This window comes from Symphodus melops, assembly GCF_947650265.1.
Source record: "Symphodus melops genome assembly, chromosome: 19".
Classification (NCBI taxonomy): domain Eukaryota; kingdom Metazoa; phylum Chordata; class Actinopteri; order Labriformes; family Labridae; genus Symphodus; species Symphodus melops.
The window spans coordinates 9,613,689-9,635,097 of record NC_136709.1 but is presented as its reverse complement, the minus strand read 5'-3'; the positions used below and the strand labels follow the sequence as shown (position 1 = coordinate 9,635,097).

The 21,409-nt window shown below is 43.8% G+C and overlaps 1 protein-coding gene across 1 annotated transcript; it reads left to right on the top strand.

Moving 5' to 3' along the window:
* Positions 1-1,416: 1,416 nt before the first annotated feature.
* LOC306841022 (protein L-Myc-1b-like) lies at positions 1,417-4,271 on the top strand. Its single transcript, XM_079370642.1, has 2 exons — positions 1,417-2,108; positions 2,817-4,271. Exons 1-2 carry the CDS (start codon positions 1,562-1,564, stop codon positions 3,425-3,427), a joined length of 1,158 nt encoding a protein of 385 aa, XP_079226768.1. The 5' UTR covers positions 1,417-1,561; the 3' UTR covers positions 3,428-4,271.
* The last annotated feature ends 17,138 nt before the right edge of the window (positions 4,272-21,409 follow it).

The window sequence follows — 21,409 nt, the reverse complement described above, 5'->3', positions numbered from 1 at the left end:
TAAGAGTTTATTGGAAGGGCTGATTATCAGTGACTCATTTCTCATATTTTGTAATGACAAACATCAAGAAGCCTAAGCAAAAAATATATTTTTTCTTGTTTTGTCCATTTTATCAATCTTAAAACTATAAAAATTATTTTGAACAAGACAAAGACCACTTGCAAATCATCACATTTGAGAAGCCCAAGTAAGATGGGATAATGATGGCTGCTGCTGATCTTTGAACTAATCCATTAACTCACTTATTATCCCATGGGCCCTTCTGTAAAACATCTCAAGATAACACTCGCTATAGCAAGTGTTATCTTGAAATAATGATTGATTGATTAATAATGCAATGATTGAATTGTCAGTTTTTGATTAATTATTGCTTGATCCTGTTGATATTTAACCAGTGGTGATCACCGATTTTTTTTTTATATCCTTGTGTTTAAAATGTTTATATAAATATATTTATGTGCAACTAATGTTGTAGTACAGTTAAAGTAGCCTACAGTTTATTCCTGAACGTATAGAGTATGAGCATATCATGGGAGATTGGTAGAACTAAAGCACATCAGCTCTCAAGAAGCACAAACATCTTTATTTTCTTCTTGTCCAAAACATAAACACATAGCAGTGATGAACTCTGTCATTCACTGTGACCATAATTGGAGTTGTAGACGGGGCGGGGCTTATCGCCTCCCTCCCCTCGTGCAAACAGAGGGGCTTACCCGGATCTACTGCAGATATTTGCGAGGCTCCTCCCTGCACTTTTTTTTATCGCCTTATAACAGGATATCTCACTGGCGCGAAAAACGCTCTGTGTGGCTTCTTTACACATTGTGGGGCGGACCCTGTTCCTGGAGCTTCTTGAGCCACCGGCTTTTGTGTTTATGTTTTTAAAACCACAAACTTGAACAGAAGGATAACCAGCGTCTAAGGAACCCAGCTCTGAAGACAACTCGGAAAGCTTTTTTATCTCTGTGATCTTTGTGCGCCAGGATTTGCTATTCGGTTTGCGGAGGTATTTTCCCATGCCGTGAATGCAGTTTGTGATTTCTGCAAGAGCTTGGTGAGTAAACTTGATTTGCAAACTTGATTTTCCTTTTTTTCTGTGAAAGTTTGAAATGAGGGAAAAAGAGGGCTGCGTATGATGCTGAGCCCCCTCTTTCTTCCACATGACTGCTGCTTGGAACAAAGCACTGCCTACATTCAGGAAACAGTGAAAAGGCTCAAACATTAGGCAGGCCTACTGTTGCGCAGGAAGTCCTTAAACACAAAGTCCTTCACCCATTAACGCTTGCTCTGAATTATAACAAATACCTAATTATGTGTAGATTATGTAATAACATTGCGTTTCAGGGCAGCTTGAGTGTTTCACTGCAAAGAGCGCACCCGCAATATCCCTGATCAATTATTGATGTGGTCCCAGTTGGAGAAAGTAGGCTGTCGGGATAGATGTGATAATTGTGAAAGGGAGGAAACGGCTAATCACTGTGAATTTTCCCCTTAGGTTGACGATCTTCAGAGGGGACATTTGAAAACTTTTGAGAAGAATAAAGAAAAAAAAACTGTGAACATGGAGTTCGACCTTTACCAGCACTATTTTCTTGACGATTTCGACACAGAGGAGGATTTTTATAAGTCGACCGCACCAAGTGAGGACATATGGAAAAAGTTCGAGTTGCTGCCCACCCCTCCCATGTCCCCCACCCGGACTCTGAGCGGATCAGCTCTGCACCTCTCACCGGGGGACAAGCTGAACTGGCTATCCAAAGTCCTGGGTCAGGACGAGGAGTGCGAGGGACAGTTAATCCCGGACACTGAGGAGCTCTTTGGAAATCTTAGCTCCATCATCATTCAGGACTGTATGTGGAGTAGTTTCTCCGCCAGTAAGCAGCTGGAGAAGGTCAGCGGAAAGGTGTTGCCAACTGCGGTACAGACTGGTGTCTCCCCAGTGGCGCAGGTTTCCGTGAGACCGAGCAAAGCGCAGTGCGTCTCCCCCGGCGGCGCGCTCCCCACAGCGGCGACAGACTGCGTCGACCCCGCAGCTATTCTCACCTTCCCGACTAACAGCTGCAGGAAGCCGGCGTCGTCTGGCTCCGAGTCACGCTCCGATTCCTCCGGTAAGGAAGCAGTCGTGCTCTTAACTGCCCCACCCTGCCCCTGCCTTCGGATTATATTGCCCTCTAACAATGCGTAATTTGGAGAGAAAGGCGGCTGTTGCGTAACTGTGGTCTGTGGTGCAGAGGGGTTATCAAGTACAACAGCCAGTCACCTATAATCCACATTTTTACACTCGCTTTGACAATGCGCCACATGCTCGCTCTGAACACTAGCGCTATCTTTTAAAAACCGCGCCCCCATCACTTTTACTTGAATTTCCCCCACTTTGAATACCTGCCACTGGTTCTGCATTAGAATCAGAGTGCGGCAGAGGGGCGGGGTGACCAAGTACTGATGATTGATAACTATTACACGCACACACACACACACACACACACTGAGGGGTATCTCTTTCTCCTGAAAGCTCCCTGCCAGCAGATCTGCTCATTTAAATAGCTGATGAGTGGTCACTACTCAGTGACTGAAAGTCTTAATTCCCGAAAGCTTTGGCATGGATGACCACTCCTGTTAACACCTTAGCTCGTGCAGTTAAGATAGAGGAATGTTGATTTGCATGCCAGACCATGGCTTACACTTTGTCAAAGTAGCTTTGGTAAAATTTTGGGTTAGCTGTTTTGCTGCTTTGAGGCAGTTTGCAGTTTCCTAACATTACCTTCCAAATTTTTTTTCCCTCTGTATTGATGAGTTTTTTTCCTGTGTGATCTCAGATGATGAAGAGGAGATCGATGTAGTCACCGTGGAGAGCAAGCAAAGCAGGGTGCGGCTTGTGAACGTCAGAAAACCTGTGACCATCACTGTCCGCGCAGACCCATGCCCCAAACGCTTCCACATGTCTGTCCACCGGCAGCAGCACAACTACGCTGCCCGTTCACCCGACAGTGACCCAGAGAATGATGACGAGGAGGAGGAAGAGGAGGAGGATGATGAAGACGAGGAGGAGTATGAGGAAGAGCCTCAGAGCAAGCGTACCTGCACAGCATCCAATCAGAAAGCAGGTTCTTCACCTTGCGTCTCCCAGCCCACGTCCCCCTCGGACACCCCCCAAAGCTCAGACACAGAGGACACTGACCGCAGGAAGAACCACAACTTTCTTGAAAGAAAGAGGAGGAACGATCTGCGGTCCCGTTTCCTCGCGCTGCGGGATGAGATCCCAGGTTTGGAGTCGGCGAAAACCCCGAAGGTAGCCATCCTGACCCATGCAACAGAATACCTTGTTGATCTTCACAGCAAAGAGAAACGCCAGCTCCAGGAGAAGAAACGCCTTAAATCTCGACAGCAGCAGCTTCTCCGGAGATTATCTGAACTGAAGCGCTCATGAGACAATTGAGTGTGATTTTTTTTTTTGATTTTTTTCTTTATGAACTGCCTCATTCTCAGTCAGAAACTTTACTCTAAAGTTCTGTAGCTTTCAGTTTGTTTTCAAATAACAACATGCCTCATGTAAACAGCTGTGTGTTTTGTCTAGAATTAATTCATATGTGTGGGCTTCCTATGAATTGACTTGCCAATGAACCTGATGTGGAAAGAAGGAGTTTGTGTGCTGATTCCATGTTTTCTTTGCACATTTTTTTTTTTTTTTGTTATGAGCAGGGTTGATGCTATTGATTTAAGTTGTCCTGGTGTGCTGTGTTGGGGAAATAAGAAAAAAAGCTGTTAATGGTTTACCTGTGTGATAGTGAACATATGTAGCCTTTAGTGTGTGTGTGTGTGTGTGTGTGAGAGAGAGAGAGAGAGAAAGAAAGCTGTTTAGGATGTTTTAAGTTTGATCATTGCACACTTTTAATGGAGTGAAGTGAGAATGCCTTTCTCTGTACATAAGAGTGATGGAGTCCGTTTTTTGTGTGTTTGGATTGAATGACTGAATGTTTGATGTGTAAATTTGTTCTGTAAATAATAGCTTATCAAGAGCAAGAGTTGTCAATGAGCTTTGCTCCTATTTACGAGATGCCATCAGGCATCAAGGAAACCTCTATTTTGTTAAGAAAACAGGAAAAACGGGCAAACAAAAGAATAAGTAGCACTGCTGTACTTTATATACACACGTCACTTTGTGATTTCAATGCTTCTTGTGATTTGGGTTGATTTTTTTTTTTTTTTTTAAAGCATGCTAACATCGACAGCAAAATTAAATTTTTATACCGCATTTGCATAAAAAACCTGAAGTCTGTTTGGTTTTTTTGCCCGCTATCACACAATGATGTACATTTCATCTGGAAAATTACTGCAGCCATATTCGTATTGAATACAAAATATGTATTTGACATTTTGACCTTGCCATCGGAACATGTATTGTGCTCATCTGTGAACACAATTATGGCTAGAGATACTTTGCACAAAAGTGAAACCTTTATAACTTTAAAGCTGAAACAAACGCACTGAATTTTTCCTCACACAGATCATTAAAAAAACTCACTCTTGCTGCCTGTCTTATATAGAAGGGCTCTTTAGCGCACCAGCTGCTGGTCCAAACAAGGTTAGACTGTTTGTCCTTGAGACCTGCCCTTGAAGAGTGTGTGGTACTGTTGTAGATCCTCCCCTTTGCAGTAGTTGCTGCATGCTGGGCACTTGATGTACTCTGAACTAGGTTACACACACTCACACACTTCCATACGTTTGGTATCTTTAGAACAGTCCCATGGGTTTGGAGACACTGCTTATGTTAACAGATACTTGGAAGCAGTGCGGCTCTTCACACATTTGCAAGTGGTTGTAAAACAGGCTGTAAATTGAACCAATGAAAGTCTCTATGATCTCTTCATTATTGGATAACACTACCCTCTTGTGAAGCGTTATGGTCCCTGTATGTGTTACGTGACATACCTTCCACTACTCTTCGTTATATAATCTACTGCTTTGGGGCCCGTGCAATTACTGGTGCAGTCAGACTCCTTAGATGCAGCTGCTTTTTCTAAAAAATATAGAACTACGAAGAGGTCCAGAACAGATACATTTATTTATTATTGTTGTTTTTGATAGCTGGCCAGTCTTTATTATGCATTAAATAATGTAGCAATTGGTTGCAACTCTTTGAATTAACCTGTGGGAAATCAGGTTCTCCTTCTCACTTGCGCTGGGTTACCTTTACTCTAAGTCAACATTAGCTAATAATTTCAGAATATGCTGGAAGGCAGTTGAATGCACATCCTGTCCCAGATTTAGCAGGGGTTACAGGTAATAATAGAGTGAGTAAAAATTAGAGAGCACCCTCTATGGGTTAAATAACCAGTAATTAATTAGTCTGAAACTAGCCAGTAACATTTGATTCAAGCAGGCTTTAACTGCCATAAACATGATTTATGTCATGTTTGTTTTTTGTTTACATGTTTTTTTGCAATACTTAATTTAATGCAAAGAGGTTAAAAGTACATACACCTGTTGCTGGGGGGAACAAAACGAGTGTGATACTTGAGAAACATAAGGCAAGAAGTGCAAAAGATGCGTCTCTGTTTTTTGTTTATTCAGCTAACTATACCTTTCTTTCCTCATGAAATACAGTTTAAAGTGCGATATCTGCAGGTTTTTCTTCAAGATTCTTTTGCTCTAAGGGTTATGCAGCCAAGGAGGTATATGTATATATCGGTTATTGTATTGTCTCATCATTTAAGTTTATGTTCATAATTTATGTTAATTAAGTATAATTTTGTATTCAAGTTTGACGGTGGATTTATGACGAAGTTAAAGTGGATTGAAGGTGAAAAGGTGATGGATAAATTAAGAATAAATGCCTCAGTATCAAGAAGTTTGGACCAGGTGTATTTCCTGGAGGGAGCGATACAGGCATTCATCTGAGACGTCTGTATTTCCTAACATGAGAGGCAAAGCTCCTGTCCTATCAATGACCTTGTATACGAGTCTCTGCAAGTCTAAGACTGTGGTTTGAGCTCCAGTTGATTGAATAAAAAAAGTCAAACAACCATTTGGTTCAAGTACAGCCTGACAGACGAGCCTGGCACACCCTAAATCCAACCGTCTCACACCTCACTGCTCCTTTGTTAAGGCTTGTTGCTGTTTCACCTGCCTGTGTTCACTCTCTCTGGGCCCATTTTGCAGCCCTGGGGGAGGACTTTTTTCTGCCACAGGTGCAAATTACCTTTACAGAATAAGTCTCTGGTCCCAGGAGGAAGAGAATTGACCACATATACTTACAACAGATGATAGAAACCCTGCAACAATGTTGACTTTGAGACCTCCAGTATTTCCGCAGAACTTTGTTTAGTCCCGACACTTCCTGGAAATTCAAATTATACGATTAGAAACATAACAGAAGGGTGTGAGTAAACGGCAAAAAACACTTAAGATTGAATCAGGTGCAGCTGTGCTACTGGTTGTATTTTATATTCATTTGGGAAGTGAAAGCACAGTTCTCTATTTGTCACCCATGAAACAAAAAGATTAGGAGGCATAATGCAGAAGAGTTGCTAAAGCTAACAATAAACGTTGAGAGGTTGTGGGGCTTCTTTATGTCAGGGTTTTCTTGAAAGGGATAAGGTAAGAGGATCTCTTTTTCCGGTTTGATGCTCTGATCTGACGGTTAACTGGCCAGACCAGATTTTCTACTTTGAAGTTCATGCAACGCCCATGCTGACAAAGTTCTACAGTGCATGTGTGAAGACTTTGATAAACACATGTTCACACTGAAGCCGTCTTCTTTTACCCCATATGTGTTTTATTCTATCACATCTGCAGGGCTGCACCTACTTCCTGTTATCAAAATAAGCCTTATAGGCCTCAACAGCTGAAATTTGTTGGCATCCCATATACTAAATATAATGTGTATGTAAGACAAATGGCTGTGCCACATATTCCCAGGGTGCAAAGAAGCAGGCGACAATCTCACTGGTGGTCACACAGAAGTGTGTGACGCTTGCCATCGGGGTGGGACTGTAGAGAATTGATGATTTGGCTGGGTGGAGTGCAGACGGGCTGTGATTTATACAAACTTCAGACAACTCTTGATCATTAAAACTTCTTTGCTGGCGAGCTAGAGAGGATGTGATGGCATTTACAAGCGTGCTAGAATACACTCTAATAGCTTAATCTTAACCAGATGAAACAAAGCATGCAGCATTCGCCTGGGAAATCCTTGACATGTAAGATCACACAATAAAAAGCTACATTTTTAATATTGATTCAAATTTGGACAACTGATAGAAAAAGAGCTCATTTTTTACTTTATTAGATAACTGTACAGTTAATATTGATTATTCTTTTGGTGCACTTTAAAAAAACAAACAAACAAAAAACTCAACAGCATCAGAAAATCAGCCTGCCTGAAATTTAAAAAGAAGAAGAAGCGGACGAGCATGTCTTATCTTTGGCAAGTCTCCCTGACAAAAAAACACAACCAGTTAAACATGTCTCTCTGGCATTTCTTGCTTATTAAACCACCATAGGCTGTGAATGTGTGGTTATATATGTGTGTGATAACAGCGAGTTCTCTTAAACTTTTGTATTGAGCAACATGTAAAGTCTGTCTGTGGGAGGATACAGTTTTGCAACTCTTAAGATCCCCTTGCTGTTGCAGGGATGAATCTCTTTACTCTGCACTTTAGAGGAGACAAAAAAATCACACAGACACATTGAGCAATGTTTCCTCTATACTAACTGGTTGAGTCCTAACTGGCCTAGTTTGTATGGCATGTATACATTGCATGTTTACACAGCGGGGCCAAGGAGGAAACGGACCATAAACACGCAGCACTGGTTTGTGATTCCAAGAGCATGGTTGAACTGGCTGCATGTCTGACCTACATGTGGGTGAACATAGGGCAAAATAATAATAATAAGGGGGAAGAGAAATAAGCTTATCTTAGGATAACCCTATGACCTCCTGTGTGAGAATAGAGTTAAAAGATATTTCTCTCAGAGCTTTCAGGCTCAGAGGGAATTTCAGCTTTAGAGAAGAAAAGTGGACTCATTCTCATGCCTTTCTTACTCAACACACACCCTTCCCTTTATTCTATTTTTTAAAGGGGCTGACGGTCAAGGAAATTCTTGAAAACACAAGCGGGAAGAGACAGACACGAATCTTTCTTTGAGTGTGCGCGCACGCACACACACACACACACACACACACACACAAATCAAATGCTCCCTCCTTGCAGCACTTCGTCGCACTGCCTACTGACCCACATTCCTGCCTGGTTGTGTCACTGGGAATCAGCCCAGGCTGCAGCCGCTACTGTCCATGTGATCCTATTGAGAATGCCACTAAACCACCACATGAATACCGTGGCATGCAAAAGATCACCATTTTTTAACCAGTTGTTTTCCTGTTTTCCCTCATTCCCTCAACTTGTCAGCATCCCCCCTCAGAAACCGTCTGCTGGTTCATGCCCTCCCCTCAGGTACTTAATGCCACCATTTGCTGATCTAGGTCAGTCTTCTAAGCCCAGTTACTCTCTCTCTCTATGTTGCTTCCCCTCCCCATCTGAAGGCCAGTGTTACATAACAGCGATGATTCAGAAACGGCATGCGTCTCTCTCTGGATACATCTGGGAGCAGCTGACTGGTGTCAAATGGGTTTTGTTCAAAACTTCTGCAAGTCCAACAAATTGGTCTGCCTTTAAACCAAATAAACACTTAAGGTGTGAGGACTTCCTTGTGCAGCACCTGTTGTGCAACAATTTTCACCCATTCCCACAAGCACCTTCTTTCCCCTCTTCATCCTTGTGGGTTTGCATTATCTGAGGTAAATTTGGGATGGTCAGCGTGGGGCCAAGCGGTCGTGTCGTGTCAGAGGAGCAGTCCTTTCAACTCGCCTGTCTAATCTGGAGCTAATCCTGATCCTGTTAGTGTAAACACTGCTGCCATCTGGATCAGAACACACCACAGCTCTGATTATAATGAACCCATCAAAAGGTCCTCAGAGCATCACGCTGCGTGTGCTGTCACTGGAGCGCACTAAACTCTCTGACCTAAGTTTATGACACAATCACCCAGCAGACAGTCCAACAGCTGATGTAAACAAAAACACAGGCATGGCCAATACTGTTCATGAGCTGATGACAAAGTGGGTAATTATTGTGTGAGGCAATATAAAATGACACACAAAGAGACTGTTAGTCTAAAGACACAAGCACAAGTAACCTGCTTATATGGAACCCATGTTGATGCAGGTGTCACTGACACTTTAAATGTTCTGGAAAGGTACTTATATAACATTATCCTTCAGTTTATCAAAAGAAGTCCCTCAGTGACATATAATGAACATCCAGCAGGGGTCATGTGACATTTCATGTGAATTAATTTCCCAAGACAAGATTTCCAAGATGGCTGTGTGTCAGGTCATTACATGGGACAATGTCAGCAAATTTTAAAAAGCTTGTATTTGTTACTAAAAGAAAGATCCAAGTCATGCAACAGTCCTAATACTTAAATAACATGTTCTTCAATACAGTAAACCTGTTCTGACCACACTTAAAGAACAAATTGACATAAAACAAATTAAAAAAATATAGTTGTGACGTAAATGTCACATTAGGCCTTTAACCTGAAAATGCTCACGTAAAACCTTATGTGTGACATACATGGAGAAAAGTAAATGCTCTGCTCAGGTAGCTGATCTAATATAATACAATGAACAATATGAACTATTGTTTTGAGATAATAAATCAAATGTAAACATAAAAGGCAGGGGGGGGGGGGTACTGTGATAACTTCTGGACAACGCTCACCCTGGCAACTCACTCCCAACGCACACATTCACAAACAATGAAACGCAGAGAGACCGTACTTTTTTTAAATTTTAGTGTTGAGTCATGTTCTGCCTCTTCATCCTTTATAAAAGTCATGTGATTTTTAAACTGGGTCTTCTTTACACAGAGACTTTATGTTGTTATATCTATATATAGTTACCTTGGCTCGTCTAAGTGAACCCTCTCTGGTTTCTTGTCGTATGGTTTCACTCCATGTCTTTATATCACTAGTAGCCTTATGTAGTTTCAAAAGATTAAGATTTACTGCTTTAAACAATTTTTTTTTAATTTCATCAAAAGACAGGTCTACATGTTTTTACCGACTCCTCCAACAGGCGGGGAACTCAGACAGAACCAGACCCATTTGTGAACAGCATCTGAAACAAAAAAGGCTTTAAACCAACACAATACTGGGAATATAACAATTATTAGCAAATCAGCAGCCACAATAATAATTATATGGTGGCTATTAATAATGGTATTGGATGTAACCATGCTGGTCCACAGGAGCAGGCAGTCCACAACAATGATCAAAAACAGAAACCTAAGAGACTAGATTGCCCAAAGAAAGAGTGCAAGGAAGATTCAAAGTTAGTGACATGAATTCATGGGACATAGAGGCAGGAAGGTTAGGAAAAGTCAATCTACACCTAGCCACCATGCTGTATAAAATGGCACACTAGTGTTGTTTCCACACATGCACAAAATTCCTCAGATCAGTGTTTGAATCTGTTGCTACAGTTTGGGGCTTCATTTTGTCAACAGAGCAGCAGTTTAAATCAGAGCCTCTGCGACTCTCTCGAGCAGCCAGCAGATGTTCCATTGTTTGGCTCTGCGGAGTAAAGTTGCTTCGGTTGAAGTCGGGACACTTGCTGCATCTTTTGAATTTAGCCCCTTTGAGTGCCATCATGCTATATCCCCCCCCCCACCCCCAAGCTACTCCGAAAGGGGCTTATCCCCTCCCCCGTCCCCTTTAACCCCCTGCAGACCTAATAGTACCCCCACTGCCAAACCCCCAACTAGATCTCTCAGTGGTTGTGCTCTTTGTCTCCCCCTCAACTCCCCCAACCAAACACCCCACACATACATACACAAAGCCAATTCAATGACCAATTACCAAAGAATGTATCAAGGGTGTATTTACATAAATGTAAATTACAATGGTATGTAAGGTAAGTTTATGTATATAGCACCTTTTAGACACCAGGCAATTCAAAGTGCTTTACACAGGTACAAAAAGCATTTTGAAATTTCACATGATAACAATAAAGACAATATAAAAAATGTAAGAAGCTAATACCAGTTGAGATAAAACAGTGGATAAAAATAACATTTTGATACAAATTAGTTTAATAAAAAACAATGCTAAAATGTAGCTCTATAAACAGACATACACTGTGTGTGTGTTTGTGTTATCTGAGTTTTTCTTATCAGTTGCTGAATGTATTTTGTGAAGACACTATTCCTAATGCAAGGTTACAATTCCTTCTGTTCAGCCCACGTGTGACCACCTCTGGATCTTATGTAACCCTCAATGACCAGCTTTCCTCTTCCCCTCCACTGGCCTATATGTTGTGTTTGCGAAATGTGTGAACCATCAAGAGAGAGAGTAGGAAACACACACAGGCAGCACACACACTTCCTGTTATTCTGTTGAACCCACTGGAGGCAGGAAATGAGTGGACCCACTGTTCTGCTCTCTCTGATAGGTAAGTTCTTGCTTGATTAAATGATGCTGGTGCTTTGTCAGCTGCCACACACTTACTAACGTCACATATTTAGGGGTCTGGGCTGCCTCTCTGGAATCCCATAACGAAAAACTTAATATAGTCAATTGAGAGAGGTGGGTGCTGTGGGTTGTCTGTGATGCAGCCTCAGTATCACACCATGTTGGTGGAAGATTGCCGGTTCCTTTCTCAGCAAGAAGAGGTAGAAGGCCTTTGACTTGTGTGTAATATCTACACGTGTATGTGTGTGTTTGGTTGTGGGTTTTAAAGCAGTTAAAATAAGAAGATTTCTGTAAAAACCTAAGACCAGTTAGAACAAAGAATCTGGTTGTGCCAGACATACCACAGAGGTTGCTTTGAAGGACTGATTAAGGTTATAATGATCATCAGGCTTGCCTGGAGCCTTTAGGCTGTGTGTCGGGGGGGGTGGGGTCGGATAAGAGGTAGGAGGGTGGGGGGTAGTCCAGGCTGTTACCCTCTTTGTTCTTGCCCACACCACTCAGGCTTTTGTCTCCACCCACAGTCTACCACTGAGAGAGCATTATCTCTCTATCTGTCTCGCGCCAAAACAGAAAGGGGGCGTGTTTCTTCTTCTTACTCCTCTTTTCTTTCTCTGTTCTTTCTCTCAAGGTACATTCTGTATATAACAGGTTCCCAAGGCAACCCAGTGACAGCAAGAACAGACTAGATGTGCAAAAGCTCAGTCAGTGCAGTCTCTTTCTTCTTCTTTCCCTCTGACTGAGCGTGTCTTTCTCTTCAGCACTTCCCGCCACTCCAGGGTGCAGGGCGGAGAGTGAAGGGGAGGGGAGTGGTGTCACAGCCAGTACGAAGAAAGGCTGGATCCTCTGAGCCTCGCGCCAAACGCCAGCATTATTCAAATCAGCTCAGTGGGTGCGGCCCAACTGTCTACATGTCCTGTTAACCCCCTCAGAGAGGCAAGGAGACATACACAGGTAGAGGAGAGTCCAAGTAATAATGCCTGTTTTATTATAAAGAGTATATGTAGGCCCCATCATTGATCATATAAACATAATGTACACATTTAGCATTTTTTGCTCCATTAGACACAATTTAATGATGTTATTAATGGGGGATTGTTGTTGTTACAAGAGCTTTTTCATAAACGGTCACTGATCAAAAACCTTGGAACAAATGTCTATTCTACTAAAACTTTAGATTTTTGGTCAAAATTACAATTCAGGTCCTCAAACACTGCTAATCCATTTAGAGAGACCACTAAGAGCAACAGAACTACAAAGAAAGGTAAGTGTATCAAGAAACAAAACAAACCCCCCCCCCCCCCCTCAAACCTCTGGTCAATTTCCTCAATAGCAAACTGTTTCTCTTTCAAATCCTCTTTGTCTCAAGAGCTGAGGATGAATATGGCTGTAAATTATTCACCACAAAGCTTATAAGCTAAGCGATCCTCTGCTACCCTCTAGTGGCGGAGAGCTGGAAATGAGTGCTGCAGGTATTATTACACATATTATACCCCTTTTTTCATCTTTTCAAACAGTCCCCTGTGCTCTAAATGAAACATCTGTGCCGTGCTTTGGGAACATTTAACATGAATCAAGCACCAGAGGAGGTTTGTGTCCCTGTAAACCAGCTCTCTCAGAACGCTCCATGTCTCTTTAAATGCAATGAAAACCCCTGAATTTCCCCGGTAGACATCACTCCTCTGTAGCACGAGTAAAAAACTGCGGACCTGTGCAAAAGTTTTGCTCTAGGCTGGGAGTGGAGTCAATGGGATGAGAAAACAGGGGAGGGTAGTGTATTTTTTTTGTCACAATACAACTTGTGATGTCTGTAACAGGTTTTAAAGTTACAATATGTAGATTTGATTTTGGTTAAAGATTTGATTTTGGTTAAAGATTTGATTTTGGTTCGGCTTAGGAGGAAAATGAAACAGTACTCAATAAATGGACAACAATTGTATGTGGTGACAATAAACCCCTTATATTTTGTTGACAGAACTATTTTACATATATACAATTATTTACAATAGTGCACTTTTTAGAACAAGAAAAAAACACAAAAAGAAGAGTCCATTCAATTCTGAGACTTATTGTTCAGAACAATCAATCAGTCTTTTTTTTTTTCCCGGCAGCAGAAGTCCCTACCACACTTGAAGTAGAAAGTAAGTCTGACTTCTGCTCCAGCACAGAGATGTGTCGTCTGATGTTGATTCACAGGATATGGTATGATAGGACAGGATAGGATAGGATACCTGGCCAATTCCTTTAAGTTAGAGGATCAGAGGATCCCCACTCAGCATGGCTCAGTCACTCTTTACATCTGCTTCCACTCTCCGTCTTAGCGTCTCACCCTTTCACCCACCGGTGTGTGTTTAATTGTCATGGTGACGCAAGTATCGCGAGATGTAGCGCAAGTATCGCGAGATGTAGCGCAAGTATCGCGAGATGTGGCTAACAGGAGTTCACAGCGAGATAAAAAATAAATAAAATAAATACATTTTATTAGCTGGGTTACACCCTCCCCCCTTTAGTTTATGCGCGTCTCGTCGCATGCTATGCGAGTAAAGTGCAAATCTGCTAACGTGGACCAAGAAAGAAGTCCGGGCTTGATGCTTTTTGCAATGCTTCAGTGTACGCGTCAGAAAGACTATGGAATAATGTCTGTACTACCGAAATCAAGGGAGTACCGAGAATGGAGTACTGGAGACGATTTGGTGGGTGTCTATCTCGACCAGTGCGTCTCGGTACGATATTATTGACAGTTTCAGGGGTTACAGCAACATCAGGACTAGTTCTCACAACAGATGAATCAGATTGGCTAAGAGCAGGCGCTTCAGCTGGGGAGGATGGAACGTCAGTCTGCACAGTGTCTGGCAGCATCTCAAGGACCACTTCCTCTGCAGGTGCAAAGCTCTCGAGCCTATTTCCTTCCACAGGAGCATCTGTTGTGTCCTCCACTTCCGAATCGCTTCCCTGAGAGGAACTTGAATCGACTTCAACTTCAGGCTCAGGAGTTTGACTGGCAGTGGAAGGTGGGTTGGGTACAATGTGCTTAGTAGTGCCGATGGGTGATGGAGATACTGGGTCGGCCTGATCTTCATACTCTGTCAGGGACTGATCTGGAAGTAAAGCAACAGGTAACACAGAGCTGTTGTCAACCAAGGCCATTGTACTGGGCTCTTCAGGAGACTGAAGTGAACGAGGCAGAACAAGGCAGGGAAAATCTTCATCCCCAGACGAGTAAGTGGAGTCAGGTTTTGGTGGACGTTGACTGCGAGTTTGCGGTCGACGCGTAGGGGGTGGAGGCGAACTTTCCCTGTGGGGTGGAGCAGGAAGAAATCCACAGGGCAGGAGCAGATCACGATGTAAGGTGCGAGTGGGTCCTTCTCGACTCTCGGGTTTCACAGTGTAAACTGGTAGATCTCCAGCGCACTTGACAACCACATAGATGTTCGGCTCCCAACGATCCTCCAGTTTGTTTTTTCCTCGGATTCTTACATTTCTAACGAGGACTCGATCTCCGACATCCAATCTGCATGGAGTCACTCTGTGGTCAAATCTCGTCTTGTTCCGCTCTGCAGACTTGAAAGCACTTTTGGACGCTAACTGGTATGACTCTTCAAGGCGTGAACGCAGATCGTTGACATATTGAGTATGGGTGACTGATGACTTCTCCCGAACAGGTAGACCAAAGGCTAAATCAACAGGTAAGCGCGGTGATCTTCCAAACAGGAGCTCATAGGGGGTAAAACCAGTCACTTCATTGCGTGTGCAGTTGTACGCATGCACAAGTGGCTTGACATACTCCCGCCATTTTGTTTTCTGCTTGCGCTCTAAAGTTCCAAGCATGTTCAACAAGGTGCGATTGAACCGCTCAACGGGATTACCTCGTGGATGGTAAGGTGTAGTATGAGTCTTCTTCATGCCTGTCACAACGCAAAGCTCTTGGATCAGCTTCGATTCAAAGTCGGTCCCCTGATCTGTATGGAGTCTCTCAGGAATTCCAAAGTTGACAATGAAATCATTCCACAGACATCTGGCTACCGTCCTAGCCTTCTGGTTGGGAGTAGGAATGGCAACAGCATACTTTGTGAAATGGTCTGTTAGCACTAGAATGTCTTTGGTGTTACTGCTATCGGGCTCAAGCGAAAGGAAGTCCATACATACTAGTTCCAAAGGTCTAGTTGTCTTGATATTGACCAGTGGAGCTGCCCTTTCTGGCATAGTTTTACGTCTCACACACCGATCACAAGTGTGGATCTTCTTCTCAACATCTGATGACATTCTAGGCCAGAAGAAACGCTGGCGTACCAGATCCAATGTCCTCTCTATCCCCATGTGACCCATGTTGTTGTGAAGGCTGGTGAGAACCAAGGGTCGCAGCTCAGGAGACAAAACTAGCTGGAAGGTGGTCTGTCCATCGTCCTGTCTTCTCCTGTAGAGAACTCCATCTCTCAACTCTAGTTTGTTAAACTCTCTTAATAGAAGAGGGAGTTCGGGAAGTTCTTGCCTCAGAGTAGGAACAACTTTCTCTCCCGTCTCCAACTGATGGATTACTTCACGGAGGGCAGGATCTGTGAGCTGCTGATCTCTCATGTCAGATGGAGAGAGCGCAGGAAGGTCTGGGAGGCCATGCAGGTCTTCAGAACAGTAGCTTTCTGGAATTCCATTAACATGCATGGAGAGAGATTCAGCCAGGGTGACAGGTGGCAGAATAAACCCCAGAGTGTTTTTGGCCAGAGAGTTATTACAGATGACGTTGACTACTGCTGACGGGATTTCCTTAGCTTCTCCATCCTCTGCAACGTGATGATCCAAAAACTGCTGAATGAGGTTCTGCTCTTTCAAAGACCAGCTGTCGTCAGGACAGGGGCTGTGTGGTCGTCTGGACAAGGCATCAGCATCGTAGTTATGACGTCCAGCACGGTACTTGAGCTTAAATGAATAAGTGGAGAGAGCTGCTAGCCATCTGTGGCTCGTGGCGTCCAACTTCGCAGAGGTCAGTACATATGTCAGTGGATTACTGTCAGTAACTACTGTAAAGTTGGCACCATAAAGATAGTCATGAAATTTTTCAGTTACACTCCACTTCAATGCCAAGAACTCAAGCTTATGAGCAGGGTAACGCGACTCACTGTGGGACAGCCCTCGACTGGCGTAAGCAATGACTCGCATCAGTCCTTCCTGTTCCTGATACAGCGCTGCTCCAAGACCAGTTGTACTCGCGTCTGTGTGCAGAACATATGGCCGCTTGGGGTCAGCAAACCCAAGAACAGGAGATGAGGTGAGTTTGTTGATCAGGAGGTCAAATGCTTTCTGGCACTCGGGAGTCCATCGATCACCAAACGATTGTTTCACATCGAGGTACTGCGTTGGAGACTTCTTCAATTTGGCTGACCTGCGCACAGGTGGGTAACCTTTCGTAAGGTCATTCAGTGGCTTGATGAGAGAGGAGTAGTCCTTAATAAAACGACGGTAGTATCCGGAGAAACCCAGGAAAGATCTCAGCTCCTTGAGATTTGTTGGAATTGGCCAGGATTTTAATGACTCGATTTTCGCTGGGTCTGTCTCAACTCCTCTTTCCGACACCACGTGCCCAAGATATTTCACCGACGTTTGGCAGAATCGGCACTTCTCTGGAGAAAGCTTCAGGCCATAGTCCTTTAGCCGACCAAGGACGTGCAACAGCCTCCTCTCATGCTCCTCCAGCGTATCTGAGAAGATTATGATGTCATCCAGGAAAACGAGTGCCTCCTTCAGGTGTAGATCGCCCATGCATTTCTCCATCAGGCGTTGGAAAGTGCTGGGCGCATTAGTGACGCCCTGCGGCATGCGGTTGAACTCCCAGAATCCTAGTGGCGTAACAAAAGCAGTTTTGGCTTTGTCCTCTTCACGCATGGCGATTTGATAGTATCCAGACTTCAAGTCCAAAACTGTGAACCATCTGGATCCCGTCAATGCGGAGAAGGATTCTTCAAGATTTGGAAGGGGGTAGGCATCCTTCACCGTCTGTAGATTAAGCTTCCTGTAATCTATGCACAGACGGACGTCCCCATTTTTCTTCCTGACGACGACGATCGGAGAGGAAAAAGGTGATTCGGATTCGCGGATCACACCAGTTTCAAGGAGGTCTCGGAGATGTTTACGAACTGCCTCGATGTCATGGGGGTGTATTGGTCGAGCACGGTGTTTAAAAGTAGTCTCATCATGCAACTTGATCTGATGTTGGACTTTGTCAGTGCAGCCAAAATCTAAATCATGCTGTGAGAAAACGTCTATCATGCTGTTCAATTTGGATGTGATGTGTTCTTTCCACTCAGAGGGTATAGGAGAATCCCCAAAATTGAACTGCAAGGTTGGATGGTCAGGAGCAACCAGCTGGGTCTCCACATGCTGGGACAAAATGCTGGCAGGCTCTCCGATGTCAGCAATTACGGTGAGAGGCGGAATCATCACATCTTGTTCGGACTCATTTCTCACAATGACAGGGACCTTATAAGGAGCATGGTTTGGCAGGGAAATCAGGCAGCTCTGGATGCACAGTCCACCAGGTAAAGGAGAAGAAGGGTGCTCAATGAGTGCGTATTGGGCTGTAGAGGGGGTCTTGAGGTCTGCAAAACCATCGACAGCAACAGTACGACCAGCTGGAACAGTAATTGGAGTTTTGCTGGTTAACCGCACCACTCCCACACAACCATCTTGGCTCTGTTGGTGACGCAATGCCAGGAGCTTCAGCACTGCACTGTAGCCCTGCAATGATGGCTGGAATCCAGAATTGTCACTCTGCAGGTACTGATCATACAGTGGCTCCAAGGTGTTCATCCCAACTAACAAGGGTGAAGAGCTGACATCTGGGACAACCAGGGCAAGCGTGGGAACCGTAAATTCAGATCCCAAAAACTCTTTGGGGAACTTTACATCCACTTCCACATATCCCAGGTATGGGACTGCCTGTCCCGCAGCACCTTCAACTTGAAGCAGGTCATTAAGTGATTTAACCGGTTGGTCTGACAGATGCTGATTGTAGAAAGAAACGGGTAGAGTGGTCACTTGTGATCCTGTGTCCAGTAAACACGAACAGTGATGGCCAGCGATGGTGACTAATGCGGCGCACTTTGATCCGACGAGTCCCCGTGGTAACCGGGAGTTACTCTGCTTGGATGAAGACGGTTGGATCATTTTGGCATGCCGGATGAATTTCTTTGGGGGACGTTGTTGGTCCTCTTCAGCCCCTGTTTGCCCCACAACAGGAACTGATCTTAGTTTAAATCACGGCCATTACGGAAGTTTGGTCTGGGCTGCATTGCTTTATGGTGCTCTCTTCTCTTCAGTGCAACCAAGGCTGAGTTTGGTTCATTAGTGCATTGAGGTCGAATGTGCCCATCTTCACCACAGCGAAAACAGTAACCTGCTCTGGGTTGTGATGGTGTAGTTCTGCGAGCTGAAGTGGCAGCTGGAGCCTGTGGTTTGCGTCGGTGGGAAGATTGAGTGTTGGAGAAGAAAGGTTGTTTCTGGTGCTGATGACTGGATGTTAGCAGTGACAACTGTTTCTGAACATCTGCTATCTGTTGAGCTAATTGCTGCGTCAAGGTGGTAAGTGCAGCAACAGCACCTTGTTCTTCACCATCTGTGTGAGCAACCTGTGCATGGGAAGCAACTTTTTGTTTTGCAGCTCCCAGATGTTGCTTCATTCGGAGACTCTTGGATGCCTCCCGGTCCTCCTCTGTCCTCAGCAGTAACAGCAACTCAGCAAAGGGTGGTGGATTTCTTTTCTTTTGCTTCAGCTGTAGCTCAGAGATTAATATGTCATTCCAGCAACCACGACAAAACTGGGCAAGTAAGTGTTTATTGATGTCAGCTTCTGCCACACCTCCCCTTTTTACAGCTAGACTCAAAGCAATTTGGAGACGCTGCAAGTACGCCGACGGCTGTTCTCCTGCATTTTGAAAAGTGTCCATGAACTTTGCGTAGAGTTCTTCCCCATCCTGAACTGTTCCAAACGCTGACTCTAGTGTCTGGAGATAAACAGCAGGTAGAGTATCTGGACTCAAATGTCTCACCAAGTCCACAGCTGGAGGCAGCAGACTGTCGACGATCCTCCTTGATCGATGCAGATCTGACACAGCCGGGTCCTTCATCAACAGTTCTACTCCTGTACGCCATGTGTCATAATCGACTTCGTGTGTGGATCTGGGGGTCCTACCAGAGAATGATCGAAGGCGCTGGGCAGACAGGTGGTGCATTGAGGAATCCTCACTCTTGACGATGTGCTCCACCAGATAGCGCTGTATCCCTGGAGGATTCATGTCTGTTGTAGTAAGGGTAGATGTTGATGCTCTCGCTCCTGATTGAGGTGTAGGACTGGGGTGAAGTGGCTCAGGACTTGGGTGGTGCACGGTGGCTGCGAATTGTGTGGTGACAGCTGACTGGGGAACAGAAAGAGCTGAAAGTGGTGGTGGTGCTGCTGGTAGCAACTCAGCCATAGTCTCAGATGATTTTGAGGGGGACTGCTTCATCTGCAGCTCAGGGGAGAGTTGTGAGACAGAAGCGCCAATCTGATTCATCATGGTTTTTAATATCTCGGCATACTCCAAGCCACTTACTTTTGCTAAACTTTCCATTTCCGCCATATAAGATTTTGTTTTACTGTTAGCAATGTGTTTACTGTAAACGGTGGACAGATTAGAAATGCAGTATGTACCGGTGCCCTCTGTAGAAACTAAAGTGTATGGTAACATTGGTTTTAGCGCAGCGACTGGAAGACCGGATTCAAATTCAACAACTATTGTTTCATGAAACTCGGAATCGGAATCATCAATGACTTCGGTGCGCCTAATCTTACCATAACTCTTGAGGAAGTCAACCACCTCTTCATCAGAGTCAGATTCTGTTGTGCCCTCAACCAGCACTGCATTTGGGATTTTAATTCCCAATTTATCAAACACATCCATTGTTTTTTTTTTTTTTTTTTTTTTTTACACAAGTAAAATAGTTCTATTAAGCACTGCTCAATTTCCTCCTGGCTAGCTCGCCATTTATGTAACAGGTTTTAAAGTTACAATATGTAGATTTGATTTTGGTTAAAGATTTGATTTTGGTTAAAGATTTGATTTTGGTTCGGCTTAGGAGGAAAATGAAACAGTACTCAATAAATGGACAACAATTGTATGTGGTGACAATAAACCCCTTATATTTTGTTGACAGAACTATTTTACATATATACAATTATTTACAATAGTGCACTTTTTAGAACAAGAAAAAAACACAAAAAGAAGAGTCCATTCAATTCTGAGACTTATTGTTCAGAACAATCAATCAGTCTTTTTTTTTTTCCCGGCAGCAGAAGTCCCTACCACACTTGAAGTAGAAAGTAAGTCTGACTTCTGCTCCAGCACAGAGATGTGTCGTCTGATGTTGATTCACAGGATATGGTATGATAGGACAGGATAGGATAGGATACCTGGCCAATTCCTTTAAGTTAGAGGATCAGAGGATCCCCACTCAGCATGGCTCAGTCACTCTTTACATCTGCTTCCACTCTCCGTCTTAGCGTCTCACCCTTTCACCCACCGGTGTGTGTTTAATTGTCATGGTGACGCAAGTATCGCGAGATGTAGCGCAAGTATCGCGAGATGTAGCGCAAGTATCGCGAGATGTGGCTAACAGGAGTTCACAGCGAGATAAAAAATAAATAAAATAAATACATTTTATTAGCTGGGTTACATGTCAAATGTTGAAAACACTGTGTTGTTTTCTGTGTTGTAAGACATATGCAGACTCCAAAAAAGACTGGCTGGATTTATTTCAATTTTTTTTGGTTGGATAGAAGCTCAGTTTACCCAAATATGTGTCGTATATGTTCAAAAACAAAGTCCCCAGGTTTCAGCTTTGTATATAT

Excerpts from the sequence above, each read along its gene's own strand:
- LOC306841022 (XM_079370642.1), top strand. The coding sequence starts at position 1,562 with ATGGAGTTCGACCTTTACCAGCACTATTTTCTTGACGATTTCGACACA. Across the intron at positions 2,109-2,816 it reads GTCACGCTCCGATTCCTCCG|ATGATGAAGAGGAGATCGAT; the intron begins GTAAGGAAGCAG and ends GTGTGATCTCAG.